Source organism: Carassius carassius, chromosome 2 (assembly GCF_963082965.1).
Source record: "Carassius carassius chromosome 2, fCarCar2.1, whole genome shotgun sequence".
Taxonomy (NCBI): domain Eukaryota; kingdom Metazoa; phylum Chordata; class Actinopteri; order Cypriniformes; family Cyprinidae; genus Carassius; species Carassius carassius.
Genome location: NC_081756.1, coordinates 6,627,045 through 6,643,826, shown reverse-complemented (window position 1 = coordinate 6,643,826; position 16,782 = coordinate 6,627,045). Strand labels below are relative to the sequence as shown.

The 16,782-nt window shown below is 37.9% G+C and overlaps 1 protein-coding gene and 1 long non-coding RNA gene across 2 annotated transcripts in view; one reads left to right on the top strand and one right to left on the bottom strand.

Moving 5' to 3' along the window:
• The window catches only part of LOC132101207 (ventral anterior homeobox 2-like), an 18,763-nt gene extending 15,596 nt beyond the window's left edge, over positions 1-3,167 (top strand). Inside the window, exon 3 of the mRNA XM_059505953.1 lies at positions 2,075-3,167. Within this exon, the coding sequence (XP_059361936.1) occupies positions 2,075-2,554 (480 nt within the window). The 3' untranslated portion in view covers positions 2,555-3,167. The remainder of the gene's footprint in view (positions 1-2,074) is intronic.
• Positions 1,960-16,782, bottom strand: part of LOC132101211 (uncharacterized) — a 24,766-nt gene continuing 9,943 nt past the window's right edge. Inside the window, exon 2 of the long non-coding RNA XR_009423153.1 lies at positions 1,960-2,496. This is a non-coding gene — a long non-coding RNA (uncharacterized LOC132101211). The remainder of the gene's footprint in view (positions 2,497-16,782) is intronic.

Sequence of the window (16,782 nt, the reverse complement as noted above, 5' to 3'; positions counted from 1 at the left end):
CTTTAAATTATCATTTATTTCTGTGATGCAAAGCTGAATTTTCAGCATCATTACTCCATTCTTCAGTGTCACATGTGACATCCGGTCTATCACATGATCCTTTAGAAATCATTCTATGAAATCATTATTATGAGTGTTGGAAACAGTTCTGCTGTAATGTGTGTGTGTGTGTGTGTGTATATATATATATATATATATATATATATATATATATATATATATATATATATATATATATATATGCTAAATCATGAACACAATGACAGGGTGAAATGGGCTGTGATGCATGGGGCGCCAGGTAAAATCTTGCCTAGGGCAGCAAATTGGTCAGGGCCGGCCCTGCTTAGAGACTCCTAATGAATGGAGTTTGTACCCATGAGAAAGACTGAATCTGTGTGACACGGTTGAAATACCTTAGAGTAGCTGTCAGTACCTGCCACATCCAGGCATTTAAAGGTTAATGTGAAACCCTCGTTACTCCAGTTTTCAGTGTTACATGATTCTCCAGTAATCAAATATGCTGATTCACGACTCAAGAAACATTTCTTATTATTATGAAATGCTAATAACAGTTGTACTGCTTAATACTTGTCTAATCCTACTTAATATAATGTCATCAAGGCCTCTTTAGTTTCAACCAGTGGTTGATGGTTGTGCTTCAACCCTTTTTTTAAATCCAGTCAAGTCCTAATGAATAAAGTGAAGTCCCACCTTAGGTTTTTCTTGTTAAATATCCTATTTCACTGTAAAATGCATCACAGAAGTAAAACAGGCTGCAAATATTGGTTCACATTGCCTTTCAGATTTTCACATTGCCATTCTTTCTTCATGGTCCCCAGGGTGAGACAAAGCGACAAGTAACAGATAAAACCCCGCTCAGGATGAAATGCATGTTTCATTTTCTCTATGTTTATGAGTAGAGCTTTATCTCGACTCATCGTCGACCCCAGAATACTCTGCAAAAAACAGCACTGTATCAATAAAGCATGCAGGACAAAGACAGTTCAGTGCACTTATTAACCTGAGGTCAGCAGCACTTTAACTCAAGTTCAGCTCACTTCTGAACATGCTTCATTGATTTTTGCTTATGAGGAAGCCACAAGGCAAAGTCTTGGTGTGCCAATGCTGCTAAAAAGACAAATCCCTGTTTTTGTGGTAATTAATGGTGCTTGCTAAGGTACGTTTTTCCAAACACCTTACCCAAAAATTTAACTTGACACTCACAATGACTTGACTATAGACATGTTTCATAATTTTGCAATGTTAACAGTTATTTTGCTGTGAATTAATGTGAAGCCACTTTGAGACATTTTTAATTGTGTCCTAAGTGTCCAAATACTTTTTTACCTGGGGTTATGAAACCCTGCTCTTCTACAGTCAAAGTCAAAGTCACCTTTATTTATATAGCGCTTTAAACAAAATACATCGCGTCAAAGCAACTGAACAACATTCATTAGGAAAACAGTGTCAATAATGCAAAAATGATAGTTAAAGGCAGTTCATCATTGAATTCAGTGATGTCATCTCTGTTCAGTTAAATAGTGTCTGTGCATTTATTTGCAATCAAGTCAACGATATCGCTGTAGATGAAGTGTCCCCAACTAAGCAAGCCAGAGGCGACAGCGGCAAGGAACCGAAACTCCATCGGTGACAGAATGGAGAAAAAAACCTTGGGAGAAACCAGGCTCAGTTGGGGGGCCAGTTCTCCTCTGACCAGACGAAACCAGTAGTTCAATTCCAGGCTGCAGCAAAGTCAGATTGTGCAGAAGAATCATCTGTTTCCTGTAGTCTTGTCCAGTGTAAAATGAAGCGGTGTTGTAGAAACCTTTGAGGGGAAAATGCCAAATTTTGACTGAAAATGTGTAATTTAGAGTGAAGAAGAGACCATTTAATTCCTTCATTTTAGGAATAACCTGATAGCACTATATTTCCTATGTGGCACTATAGTACGATAGTTGGCTATATAAAATGTATTTATGAAGCTAATGAATCTAGTCAAGTCTAGTCTCTCTCTTCATCTGTTTTCCACATTGGTGTATCAATTTCTCTTACAACTTTTTCTCTCGTTTGGCAGGTGAAAGTGTGGTTTCAAAACCGCCGCACCAAACAGAAGAAGGACCAGACCAAGGACACTGACAAACGGTCGTCATCCACTACCGAATCGCTTGCCACATGCAACATCTTGCGGCTGCTTGAACAGGGGCGGCTTTTATCTGTGCCTGCGCCTCCACCCAACCCGGCGCTGGTTCACTCACACCCGGGCAACAGCTCGCTCCTGGGCAGCTCGTCCATATCCACTTCCTCTGGGGTGAATAGCAGCACCACCACAGCAGCGGGCGGGACATTTGGACTGTCACTTTCTTCTTTAGGTGGCACCCCATCCTCGCCATGCCTCGGGGTCCCACCGCCCTCCCTTTGCTTTACCATGCCTCTCTTGGGCAGCACCTATCACGAACTGCCATCGGGATATGGGTGTGGATCCTCAGCGTTTGAGCCCTACATGAGGATAGAGAGGAAGGACGGAGAGTTAAATGGGAAGAAGACAGTTTCCTAAAAACGTTCCCAATCTGCTGGTACCTTCTCACTTCTTCCTGTCTCAGGGGTCTCACCTGTGCCGTGAACAACCGAAAGTTTTGCAAACTAACAGAAAGCGATTGAATAATGGCCTCTCTTGCACTAGTGCCTATAACCAAACCAAGGCGAGTTGGACTCCATCGTTCAAGTGGAGGTGAGCGTTTGGGACGAAGCCTGTAATTAAGCATCGCTGTGTTTGGTCAATTGTGTCGTCCACACGTTTCCTTCCATTTTTGCATTACGTGTGTGTTAAGGAACTTATTCTTTGTGAACGATGGAGAATGGCATAAATGTAACTGTAATTGTAAAAGGCTTAATAATTTCTCAAGTTTGTTTCCAAAAAAAAAAAAAAAAGAAATTAGAAAAATTATGAAAAAAATAATCAACATTGTGATATGGTTTTATGCTGCTCTAAATTAATTGACTTTGGGGAGCTATTTGTCGATATAAATGTGAGTCTGTGTGAAAGTATAAGAATGAGAGCATTAGGTGATTGAGTAGGTACAGTAACTATAACAAGGCACTGACAAATTTTGTGGCATTTATTTCGCACTGGACCTTGGTACTAATGAGAGTTCAATGGACAGAGTGATTATTCACAGGGGCGCCGGACTGGGGGTAAAACCAGTACTGATTACCAGGGCCCCAAAGGAAGAGAGGGCCCTTGAAAAGTCTGGAATATATATTTTCAAGGGGTGGGGGCCCATTAAGGCAAGGCAAGTTTATTTATATAGCACATTTCGTACACAATGGTAATTCAAAGTGCTTTACATAAAAGAAAGTAAAATAATAATGAAGAAAAATAATAACAAGAATAAAACAAGCAATTTTAAAACTTTTAAAATTATAAAAAAATTTACTTATTTAAAATGAATTTAAAACAGTTAGAAAATGATTTTACATAAAATAAAATAAAAAACAATGAAAATATAGGGAAAATATAGTGCAATATATTCTTTTAGGACTGCCTATGCATAGGGCCCGGGATCTTGTGCAGCGCCCCTGATTATTCATATATGAGTGATACAACATAAAATTTGGGCATGTGGAAAATTATACAGGTCTTTAGCAAAACGCAAATAATAGCATCTAAAAATACAAGGATAATCAAGGATACATCAAGGATAAGTTGTTGCAATGCACAACTCTTTAAAATATGTTTCTTCTCTTGGTAACACATGAAATTCTCAATGGAAAGTGTTAAGATGCCTTCACTGGGTCAACAACAATATAAAGACCATTTTCACAGACTGTGATGACATGCTTCCAGTTATTAACAATGTAAATCTTTCAAGATTTTCATTAATCTTACATTTCAGAAAACTGGTTGAAGCTGCTGTGAGAGTGTTTCTAACATAACAGCTGAGGGAGTGACAGCAAATTTGACATCTTTCTCTCTTCAGACCAACATAATACATTTCATAATAATCAACATAATTTCCTCCTCTTTTGAAGTCATAGAAACACCATTGTTTCGCAACTGGGGCAAATGACAAAACAAAAATTATATTTCTTGTAGTTTCCGTTCACTACTATAGAAATTCACCCAGTTATGATAACTTCCGCTTCTGATAATGCCAGAAATGTGAAAATGGTCCACTGCCTCTAATTAACATGCTTCCTCTTGTCAAAGAGTTTCTTCCAAATCAATGCAAAGGGCTAATTCTTGACTTCCCAGATGATCCGTCTTTCAAAGTCTTTCAGCACTTTGTTTCATTTTGTGGAATCTTAATCAATGCTCAATTATTGATTGAGCATTCATAGCATCAGTTTCACATTATGTGCACATAATTCAGACACCGACTACAGTTTACATGCACTACTGCTTGCTATTGCAATACTATAGACTTGGAGACTGAATCAAAACAAATAAACACTTTAAAAAGTACTTTGATAAAAGGATTGCTTTAAAGAATACTATGGTAGTACTTTTTTGTTTTGTGAGAAATCTAGATTTTTTTTTCACCTTTCCAAAATTGTAACCTTTGTCCTCCCCTTTCAGTATTAGTTTTAGCCATATTTGTCAGAAGGTTTAGGTCAGTTCATCCTTTATATGACTTCAGAATTACAACCCACAATTAATCAGCATTTTTTCATTACCTCAAATCAGATGCACTTTATGTTTATGGATTTTCCTTGTCTTCTTCACTCAAAACCTACCATGCATATCGGTAAGAATGGCATACTTTAATTTTAAAAATTATCCAAACATTCCCAGTTTACGTTTGTTGAATGGTAGCTACAGACATCTACTGCAACTACATCCCAACCTCTAAACTGATTTAATGAAGCCTTGCACCAAAGCTAGGCTAACACATGCAGACTCATGCTATAGTTTCATATTTAAAATATGATTTCTAGTAAAGGATTATTTACCCTTAGCATTTTGCATGAATAAGTCAAAACAATGCTTTTCACATTGGAACGAAATTTGGCAGACAACTTGTTTTGAGTCCTGTAAGTAAAATTTTCCCTATGTGTGGCAAAAAACCCACCAACAAATTAGATTTGGGGTTGTAAAATAGACGTATCTGTGCTGAGTGAAATCGTTATTGTCTGGTTGAGCTGAAATCTGTTTTGGGTTGGGTGAGCTGGGTTGTATTTTGCATTAAAGCATGTGAAGTGCTTTTCTGCTTTGCTTTTGAGTAAAAAGACTTGTTTTGTTCTTAAGGTGACAGTGACAACAATTTCAGTCTATGAAAGTTGCTGAAAGTGCTTATAATTTTAAAGCTTGTTGTTTTTATGAAGTTGAACTCCATTTAACTTTATTGCTCAATAATTTTTGTTACAGTATGTCACCCCTAAATCTCCAACTCTCAGTCGCTGTCAGTGTGAATACCCCTTTAATGTGAATAGGCATTTTCAGTCAATCAGCTTCATATGGAAGCTTACTGCTATGGTGGAATAAAACATATAAAAAAGGTAATTGTATAAAAGATAATTCTCACAGTTCAGACTTATTTCTTGCAAATGCAAGTTTATATCTCACAATTCTGACAAATTCAAGTTTATATCTTGAAATTTTAAAATATAAGAACTTGCAATTCTTTTTTTTTTTTTAATCTTGCAATTGAGGTATACAGGTGCATCTCAGTAAATTAGAATGTCGTGGAAAAGTTAATTTATTTCATTAATTCAACTCAAATTGTGAAACTCGTGTATTAAATAAATTCAATGCACACAGACTGAAGTAGTTTAAGGCTTTGGTTCTTTTAATGATGTGATGATTTTGGCTCACGTTTAACAAAACCCCACCAATTCAACAAATTAGAAAAAAAAAAACATTTTTAGTTAATTGTTGGCCTTCTGGAAAGTATGTTCATTTACTGTGCATGTATTCAATACTTGGTATGGAGGTGATCCGCTTGTGGCTCTGCTGAGGTGGTCTGGAAACCCAGGTTTCTTTGACAGTGGCCTTCAGCTCATCTGCATTGTTTGGTCTCTTGTTTCTCATCTTCCTCTTGACAATAGCCCATAGATTCTCTCTGGGATTCAGGTCTGGTGAGTTTGCTGGCCAGTCAAGCACACCAACACCATGGTCATTTAACAAACTTTTGGTGCTTTTGGCAGTGTGGGCAGGTCCCAAATCCTGCTGGAAAATGAAATCAGCATCTTCAAACTGCTGGTCAGAAGAAGGAAGCATGAAGTGCTACAAAATTACTTGGTAAATGGGTGCAGTGACTTTGATTTTCAAAAAACACAGTGGACGAACACCAGCAGATGACACTGCACCCCAAATCATCACAGACTGTGGAAACTTAACACTGGACTTCAAGCCATAAACTTGGAGCTTCTCCACCCTTTCTCCAGACTCTAGGACCTTGGTTTCCAAATGAAATACAAAACTTTCTCTCATCTGAAAAGAGGACTTTGGACCACTGGGCAACAGTCCAGTTCTTCTTCTCTTAGCCCAGGTAAGATGCCTCTGACGTTGTCTGTGGTTCAGGAGTGGCTTAACAAGAGGAATACAACAACTGTAGCTTAATTCTTTGACACGTCTATATACCTTGAGCCCAGCCTCAGTCCATTCCTTGTGAAGTTCACTCAAATTCTTGAATCCAGTTTGCTTGACAATCCTCATAAAGCTGTGGTTCTCTCAGTTGGTGGTGCATCTTTTTCTTCAACACTTTTTCCTTCCACTCAACTTTCTGTTAACATGATTGGATACAGCACTCTTCTTTGACAATGAATGTTTGTGGCTCCTTGTGAAGGGTGTCAATGATTGTCTTCTGGACAACTGTCAGATCAGCAGTCTTCCCCATGATTGTGTAGACTACTGAACCAAACTGAGAGACCATTTTGAAGGCTCAGGAAACATTTGCAGGTGTTTTGAGTTGATTAGTCGATTGCCATGTCACCATATTCTAATTTGTTGAGATCGTAAATTGATGGGTTTTTATTACATGTGAGACAAAATCATCACAATTAAAAGAACCGAAGACTTAAACTACTTCAGTCTGTGTGAAATGAATTTATTTATTACACAGGTTTCACAATTGGAGTTGAATTACTGAAATAAATTAACTTTTCCACAACATTCTTATTTATTTAGATGTACCTGTATAATCTCATAATTCAAGAAAATAAGTAAATAGTGATATGTGTTTAAAAAATAGTGTCTAAATTGTAAGATATAAACTTGGAAACTGTGAGGGGGAAAAAGTCAGAGTAATGATATTGAGAAAGTTGCAATTGCCTATTTTGTATTATTATTCTGTGGCAAAAATACATTTCCATAGCTACAACACTGTACTTTCATCCTTTCTCTATTTCTATCCTCTGACAGTATCCTAGGTTGGACTTTGAAGGGATGGTTAAAGCTAAACTGAAAAGTGTGTCATTTACTCACCCTTGTTTGTTTCAAACACGTATTGACTTCTATGGAATGGCGGTTCTTCTGTGAAACACAAAAGAGAAACATTAAAGGTACAGAAGCAATGACTGATACACAATTCCAAATCTTCTGAAAGTCATATGGTCATTTTGGGAGAGTATCAGATTAAAAACAACATTTAAGTTGCTTTCTGAGGCTTGAAACCTCTAGTCCCTATTCATTTTGCTTGCATGGGAAGAGCAAGAAAGTCTTTGCAAGAATAATTTAGGCGAGTGAATGAACACAGAAATTTCATGTTTGGGTGGACTTTGCTTTCAAAAGAATACATGTAGGCTTACATGGTTTAAACTTTTTATACATCTAGTATATGATTGCAAATGGATTGTAACTTGTGCATAAAAGTTCTCGTTGCAGTGGTGGTGGTGTCAAACACTGTTGTTTCTTATAAGCATCATGTATAATTCACTGCAGCATCATTTAACCTGAAGCACAGCGACAGACACTGGCTCATAACAGTCCAGGCTTAAGAGAACAACAAACCTGTGAACATTGCACTTTTCTTTTCTCACTCTCTGTTTTATAGTGACATCTCTCAAACAGTTTCCTAAAATGATAATGTATTGATTATTTTTTTCACAAGAACGAGTACTTAAGAGTACTGATTTTCTTCACCATCACTAAAAAATTCTACCCTTTGAATTATTTGAACCATATGCCTGAAATATGTTTTCACAGTATGTTAAACAAGCAAAGACTGTATATATAAATAACATTGCCACAGATATTATTGCAAAATGTGGTTTGAGTTTACTGTGAGTGTGTGGAAAGATTTTATTTTTTATTTTATTATACTTACTTCCATATTTCCTTCCATTGTTAAAGGGTCAGTGCTCTTGTCCTGGCACAAAGATTATGTGTAAGTAAGCCATAAGGTTTTTGGCAGTACAGCATTTGTGTGACCGTGTTAAAAAATAAGAATAAAAAATTACATAATGGCACCAGCTTCCCACAAATAATCAAACACTTAAACATTATGTAAATCTATGAGTCTTTGCACAGTATTTTCATGTTGTATTATGTGATCTTGCAGAAACAAATTAATGGAAAAAAACTATATAAATGCTGACAAATTCTTTGTCTCATTAACTCTTTGCACTTATTTAAAGAAGTTTGTGTTCTGTGGCAAAAGAGCCTTTCTCATGGTTTGGCTAAAAAGCCAAGATATTGTACAATATGTACATGTGTTTTTATTCATGTGCATATAAATATATGTCTATTTAATTTGCCTACTTGTGTGCCATTTTTATGACTCTCTCAGTTGCTGCTAAAGACACACACACACACACACACACACACACACACACACACCTAAATATATACATAAAACGATAGATTAATTTTTTCCCCTAATAATTAAACACACACACACATACACGCATATTATATATTAGTGTTGTCACGGTACCAAAATTTCAGTATTCGGTACCGATACCAGTGAAAATCCACGGTTCTCGGTACCAATTTCGGTACCAAAGCAAAACACAAAAATATGCTAATTAAAAATAAAAATAACTTTTTAGCACTAAAAATAAAACCAATGCCATTCTTTATACTTATTTACAACTGTGTTTAAAGTTTTTCTACAAGTTATATAATTATGAAAAACAGTAAACAAGTTTCACACAAATTTAATTTGTCTTTTATTTTTTTGAAATTTAAACACATTTTATTTTTGGTAAATAAAGGGGATTTGCTATTAAAATTAAAACAAGGAAGAAATATTGTGATTTATTTCTCTAAAAAATAAAGTTTTATAATTTTTTTCAACAGTAGTAGCAGCATCACATACATTTTACTAAATAATAGTAATATTTCTAGCACAATGCCTTTATGTAAAAATTAACTTTTAGGCCTAGCTAATGAATGCATATTTGTCATTTTAACTGAACTTAAGACTGGTGGTGATGCTTAAGATGTTTTTGGTCATTGAGGGTTTCTGTAAAAAAATAGTAATAGATCATATTAATTATTATTAAAAGACAATACTACTACTAATTCTACTATCATACTAATGTATATACAATGCACTATGAAATGATGAGCTGCTGGGTTCATGAATATTAATCACGTTGTCTGCGTTCGTTCAAAATGATTTGCTGAAATCAAAACAGGGACGGTAAGAAATCAGCGCCAGCCAATGAAATTGCCATTTGCGCATTAGCTCCGCCCACTACCGGAGAAACCGTTATGTCTTCTGCTTGTTCGAAAATGAATATGAATAATTCTATATGAACTCCATTATTTTGACTGGAGAAGACAACAAAGAATAGAATACATATAGCGTGTCGATTCAGCGTGGTAAGACTCTCGCTCTCTCTCTCTTTGCATGTGTGAGAAACAGCTCTATCAGTAAAGCAACGGAGAGTCGAGTGCCTTCACACAGAGTTAACAGAGCATCAATTACAGGTGCGCTGTGCGTCCATTGAGATGAACTGAAAAGTTCAGATCGCTTGATGGAGAGAGAACTCTGAAGCTCAGATGCTGAAATTAATGCAAGCGTCATGCGTTTCAGTCTATGTAGTAAACAAACCCGCACGTCTCTGCCATTCATTAATTCACACAGAGACACGCAGAACACATAGCGCGGAAATCATAGCGCTGAACCGGGTTTGAACGGGACCTCGGTACTACCGGTACTTAATGAAACCTGGTACCGTCACATAAATTTTTTTTTAGTACCGACTTGGTACCGAAGTACCGGGTCTTTTGACAACACTATTATATATATATATATATATATATATATATATATATATATATATATATATATATATATATATATATATATATATATATATATGAGACACCATCAGTAAAAGCTTTTTCAGGTTTCAAAACAGCATTATGCAAATATTTACATCGCTCTTGATATTTATTATATCAGTTTAGGCTGTTTAGGTATTAAGTTCTTCTTTCTCAAAACCTCCAGCTCTTTTCTCCAGACGAGGGGGTGGCATGGTTATTTTTCAGGAAATGGTAGACAAGCGGCCACAATATGTTTAATCGCATGTTTAGTCCCCTCGATCGCCTCCCTGCACTGCTCTCCCTTTCAGAGTCTCGCCTGGACAATCAACTCCAGGGTGCCAATTAAAATCTTTGCCATCTTTTCTTCATGGGAGTGGACGGATGGAGGGAACGGGGACTGGATGGGTGGCCTGGTGGTTTTAGTTAAAAAAATAAATAAAATGATTGGATGAGGAACTGATTTCAAAGAAAAACTTTGTATTTATCCACACTCAATAGTGCAGCTTGGCAACAATTCAAACACCACCCTGGCTTAAAAAAAAAGAGCCATGTTAAAGCAACTTTGTCCATCAGCATCTGCAATATTCTCCTTTTCAGTGTAAAAGCCATTTTGGCCTTCACGCCTTTAACCAGGCATTACTGTCCAACCGCCACCCTCCCTTTTCCTGTGTGATTCTTTTCTCTCTCACTCCCTCCTTCCGCTCACTCTTCCCGTCTGCGCTCCCTAGACCCTGTTCAGTGACCCTGCAGGAGGTTTTGTCACTAATTAGGGTCGCTAATTGGGGGGCAACGGGGCCGGGGTCCACACCTGCACCAGTCATGTGACCCAGGGAGAGGTGCGTGGGGTCGGAGGTCACGGGGAGGGGGGTACGAATCAGCTGTAAAGGTTTCAGATTAGCAAGAGGAGGGTGCGCTATAAGGGTCGAATTTTTCAGCTCAGGAAAGATGAAGGCTGCTTGTTTTGACAGACTTTGCGCAAGTGGTCGACCCTGTCATGAAAGAAGCAGAGGAGGAGGAAGGCATGCACACAATGAGAGAGAATGATCAGATGATCCCTTCCAACAAACCCATAACCCCAAGTATTAAACTTCAGTTTCAGGATGTGACTTGTCCTGCTTCATTTGTGCTACCTGAATGAAATATCAAATTGTGTGCTTGGTTTAGAAAAGGTTTGCTGTTGCATTTCTAATCAATCAAAGTTATGATGTTCACATGGCGGATAATAAAAAGAGCAACACGGACCATTTGTAGAAACTATCTGGTATAGGGCAAGTGCTTAAAACACCTTAGAAACTGTATAGTGATGTGATAAAGATAACTCTGAAACCATAACAACTGCATTCCTTCACCCTAGCAACCATTCAAAACTTCTTAGAAACTGTATAGTAATTAGAGGTCAACTTATTTTACCGATAACGCTAACTAGGCTGGACAACACTAACCGATAACCGATAGTTTTTACAATGGATACTGAATGAAAACAAATAACATTTCAAATTAAACAATGCTGAACTTTATTATAACATTGCAAATATTTTGCGGTCTTAAACAGCATGTTTATTGCTTGGTTGCTCAATCCTGTTTAGTGCCTCTTACATTATTTCCCTACTATGTCATTAGCAAAAAAGTGGGCGGGGCTACATAATTAGGCATTGATATTCTTCTGTGGAGGTGTTGTTTAATCTATCTAGATTCCAGGATCTGGTGTGTGCTGGGCCTGGTGGGAATAAAAGCTTTTGTTTTCAGTAACAATGGCGTTTTCAATTTTTAAACTTCATATTTTAGTATGATGACCTCTTATATAATCAAAAGCTCAAGTAAAAGTGGATTTCTCAATTCATGACCCCTTTAAATCCACATCTGAAACTCCCCATTCTGTGCAGGGCGCAGCCTCAATTGGGTTGTGGGTTCGAATCTCGGGCCGGCAATACCACGACTTGGGTGCCCTTGAGCAAGGCATCGAACCCCCAACTGCTCCCCGGGCACCACAGCATAAATGTCTGCCCACTGCTCCTGGTGTGTGTTCACAGTGTGTGTGTGTGTGTGTGTGCACGCACTTTGGATGGGTTAAATGCAGAGGACGAATTCTGAGTATGGGTCACCATACTTGGCTGAATGTCACGTCACTTTTCACTTTCACTCAATAGTCAAAACATTCATCACATGGTGTCAGTGATTCCACCTCTAGTGGCCGATCTCGCACTGTATAAAGGTACCGGTGTTTTGCCAAATTTTCTTTCACTCCTGGCAGATTATGGCACAACACTGGATCCTTCTCAGCTGCTCCAGCAATGAACATAATCTTTAAAAACTTTTTGCATGATTTTTTGTTGATAACCAATTGTTCCGGCAATTGGTTATCGGATCTGATTAATTGACAAAACCGATCAATCAGTAAACATCTAATTATTAATGTGATAAAAAAATCTCAAAGCTTAGCTACCGCATTCCATCATCCTAGCAACACCTCAAATGACCAGCATCACCCCAGCATTGTGGCAGTGAGATTCACGTAAGCACCACTGCCATTTTCTTCAGCAAATTAAAGTAAAAAATTGTGTTCTTGTTTCCTCGTTTCTTTTGAAACTCTTTTTTTGGGGGCTCTTTAAGACACAGGAGATGTGTGTGTACATGTTTGGACTGGGTTGAGTTGAAAGGTTTGGTTCACAGTGAGATGAGCACCACTCCAAACCTGAAGCCCTTTCACAGACGGCCAGAATGAGAAACAAACGTTTGGGTTTGAGAACACACAGCGGCTCTTACAACAACACAGATATTTCCTGAGAGCTGAAGAGAGTTGACGGCATTAAAACGAAGAGCACCTGCTGAAAAGAAGAGGAGTGTCATTAGTTTCTCTGTTACTGAACAAACAAAGTAGTTTCTCATATTGATGGCTCAAATTTCCTACCAATGGGAAGAAATGTGTAAAACCTTCACTTAAAAATGTTGGTACATTCATGTACTGTTTATCCTGGAAATATATATTTTACTCTTTAACCTTTCATATTTTTTTAAGGTGTGTATTATATAAGCATATGCTGCTTTAATGCTTCTCACATCTAGCCCACAATATTACAATGATTAATTAATTTGTAGAATAAAAAAAAGATTGTTCTTGGTTTTCTGCAAATGGAAACATCAGTGTGCTGAATAAAATGTTGATTGTCACCTTTTCTATGAAAACAAGTCAATTCCTCACCTAAATCCACCCATTTTTTTAGACCCAATGACCCCAATTTTACATGAAGCTCTACTATAAAAGCCAAGGACGTTTTCTCCATCTGTGTGATCAAGTCTCCTCCACAGAGACTATGAATTTGCTTTGTGTCCTGTAACATTTGTTCAAAATCAATTAAACCTTGAATCTCTGTATTATTTCCAGCTTCTTTTGCACAGTGCAGTGTGATGCACTACTGAACCGCGGCCCTCACACAACAGTACTTCAAAAGCTAGGCTGTGATTTCATAGTGCAGTCTTCGTGTTACTCTATAATAACTGTTTAAACAGTTTCCTGTGATCAACGGTACTATGAACTGATCAAACTGTTTTCTTTAAGAGTTGCCTACTGAACGAACACATTGAAGTCACCCAACTAACATCAATTTCGGTTAAACTTTCTAGAATTTGTGCATGAAAGTTAATGTCGGTTTGATCAAGCAGTTTCATGTTCCTTAAACTTCATCTGACACAGCAGGGTGGTGCAGCGAACTTTAATATCCAATTCTGGAATTTGAATTGAAGTAAGCAAACAGAATTCAGAACTGTAATTTGAATCTGAGCCTAAGGAAATGAATTCAAATGGAATGAAATTTGAAGAAATTATTATGACTAATTCAAGACAAACTTTGAATGTATTGGGAAATGGATGGATGAATCGACAGATAAAATGATAGACAAAACTACAGATACTACAAATAGATAGATAGATAGATAGATAAGCTGATAAACAAAGAGTGTGACGGCAGCTCAATTATATGTCTGCTGTCAAAGAAACACCTCATATCTTCTCTTTACCTAACCGTTGACCCAGAGCTCATTGTCTGTGGCTTCATTAATAGCGAGATGTCAAAAAGTTGCCCTGAAAAATGATCAGGTTATTGTCACCCATCTACACACCGACAAAGACACACAGGTTCGAGGAAATAGACTGTATGTGTGTGTGTGAGCAAAAGAGAGAAAGGCAGCCGGAGGAGGGGGAGGTTGGGAAGAGAGCGCTTCTTTTGAACAAACGAGTGAACAAAAGCCTGCTCAAACTGTCGGCCCAGAGGCCTGGGGTGTTTACTGCTTCTGTATCTGTAACCAACAAATCAAGGCCTCCCCCCTCTCCACCGCACCCTCAGCCGCCACTCTTTATTGGGAACTGCAAATTAGAGCCCCGTCCATCTGGGTGTTAGCACCAATTACGAGAGGAAGCTGTCAGGCTAGATTAGACCCTGCAGAGAAGGCGGGCATATAAACTGCTTTTATTAGAGGACAAAAAAAGAAGGATAGGAAGGGGAAAATGTGGTGCAAATTTCAATTATCTAGACGTAAAATTACTAAAACCAGTTTTTGATTTAGCTTGTCTCACATTAATTCTATCACTGTTAGACATAATTCACTGAATACCAAATAGCTATGGATAGAAGAGGAAGCTCAGTGTCAAACTAAGTAAAAAGGACATTCAGAAGCTCTCCCTTTTAAAAATAAAACCTCCAAAAGGAGGTTTTCGCAGCGATGCAATTAAAGAACCATTTTGGGTTCCCTAAAGAACCTTTCAGTGAACAGTTCTTAAAAGAAACCACATTTTATTCTAAGTTTTATAAACATTTGAAAAACTTATTTTCACTATAAAGAATCTTTTTTGGAATGTAAAGGTTCTAAAGGTATTAAAGGTTCTTCATGGAACTATGGAAGCAAGTAAAGAACCAGAATTTCTTTTGTCGTCGATTTTCTTTTTTTTCCGCCATCAGCTGAACTGAAACACCCATCATTAACTTCTTGCTCTGTTGGAATGCTTAAAGACCCAAGCAGCCCCCTCTCTTACGCACTGATTTGCCAGGACAAGGTGTGCAGAGGCTGGGCGGAGGGGGCGTGCAGTGAACTAGAGGAAAGATTGCAAGAGTCATCAGAAAATCATGCCAGGAAGCAGTGATGAACATCCCTAGGCTGAGTTTGGGGGATGGAACAGACCAGAGCCAAACATTTCATCATTATTTGAGTATGAATACAACAAAAAAATTAATAACTTTGGTGCATATCTTGCACAACATAATTTGTAAAATGTGCATGTTTAAAATCTTGTTTTCTTGTACTTTTCTAAGTGATCAGAGTTTGTTTAGAGGATAAAAACATACAGATTTACTTAAATGTAAAAATCTAGTATGTGATCATCTATAAACACTGCATTATGTTTTTTGTTTGCACAGGCATTTCAGTCTTCCATCGAAAGTTTTTTCAACATATGATGCTATAGCTCTGTTTCATTATTATTTAGGCAACATGGTCATTTGTCCCGAAGCATAGACTTTTCAAAAAAGCAAAAATCAACATTATGTTGCTTCAAAAGATACTTTGTTATTGGGCAAATTCTAAGCAAACATTACTAAAGGCATTGCAATACTATACTCATAAACTTAAAACCTTTGAATACTGAAAAGTATTATAAAATCAGTCACTCAAAATTCAGTGCTTATTAGAGTAACACATTTTGAGCTTAGCGATGTGCTCTTCAGATATATGAACAGACGCAGCGAGAAGGGGCTGTACAGCGAGGCGGGGGAAGCACTAATGGGCTCTAATTGAATTGGATGTGCAGCACAGACAGAGACTGTGGAAGTAATCTGCAGTGCCACAGCAAATAAAGCACGGCAGGACTAGAGTGTCCGCCTCATGTGACAGACTGTAACGTAGCCTGTGAGAGGGCAACGGCCCCCTTAGTGCAAACCCCAAGAATAGGCAAGAAGGCCTGGCAGGCATTAACAGCCGAGAGCTGCTGCCTGGTCAGAGAGGAAAGATGGGCTACAGCACTCCAGGAGCAGCATGGGAAGCTTCAGGAAGTTAAGGAAGCTGAGAGAAGAGAAAATGGTTTAGTTATGGTGATTATTATTAGAACTATGAGCAGTCAATACAAAGTTAATGCATTTACATTAATATGTAAGATATCTAAAACAACAATTACGATATTATGTTAGAGAATAAATATTGCACACCCCAACTTAGGCTGCCTAGGTAGTTGGGAAGAAGCAAACAGCAATCACCCAGAACACCCTGGATACCTCCCTAAACCACCACGAGTATACCCAAGCAAACACCAGAAATTACCCAGAACAGCAGAGAAACCAAACAGGACCTGCCTGGCAACTACAATAACTCAGCATTCTGAGAAAACACCACTTACACTGAATGCACTCAGAAATTGCTATTAAAATTTCACAATAATACAAAACAAAAACAAAACACGCACAAAAGAGAATCTGAGAGCCGGTCGGTGAGTTGTTGGGTGTGAAAGCATGTCGCGTAGCGGCAGAGAAGAAGATGAGGAACTCAGTGGGCAGCACTGGACTCTCGCACGCAGATGTGTGATTATG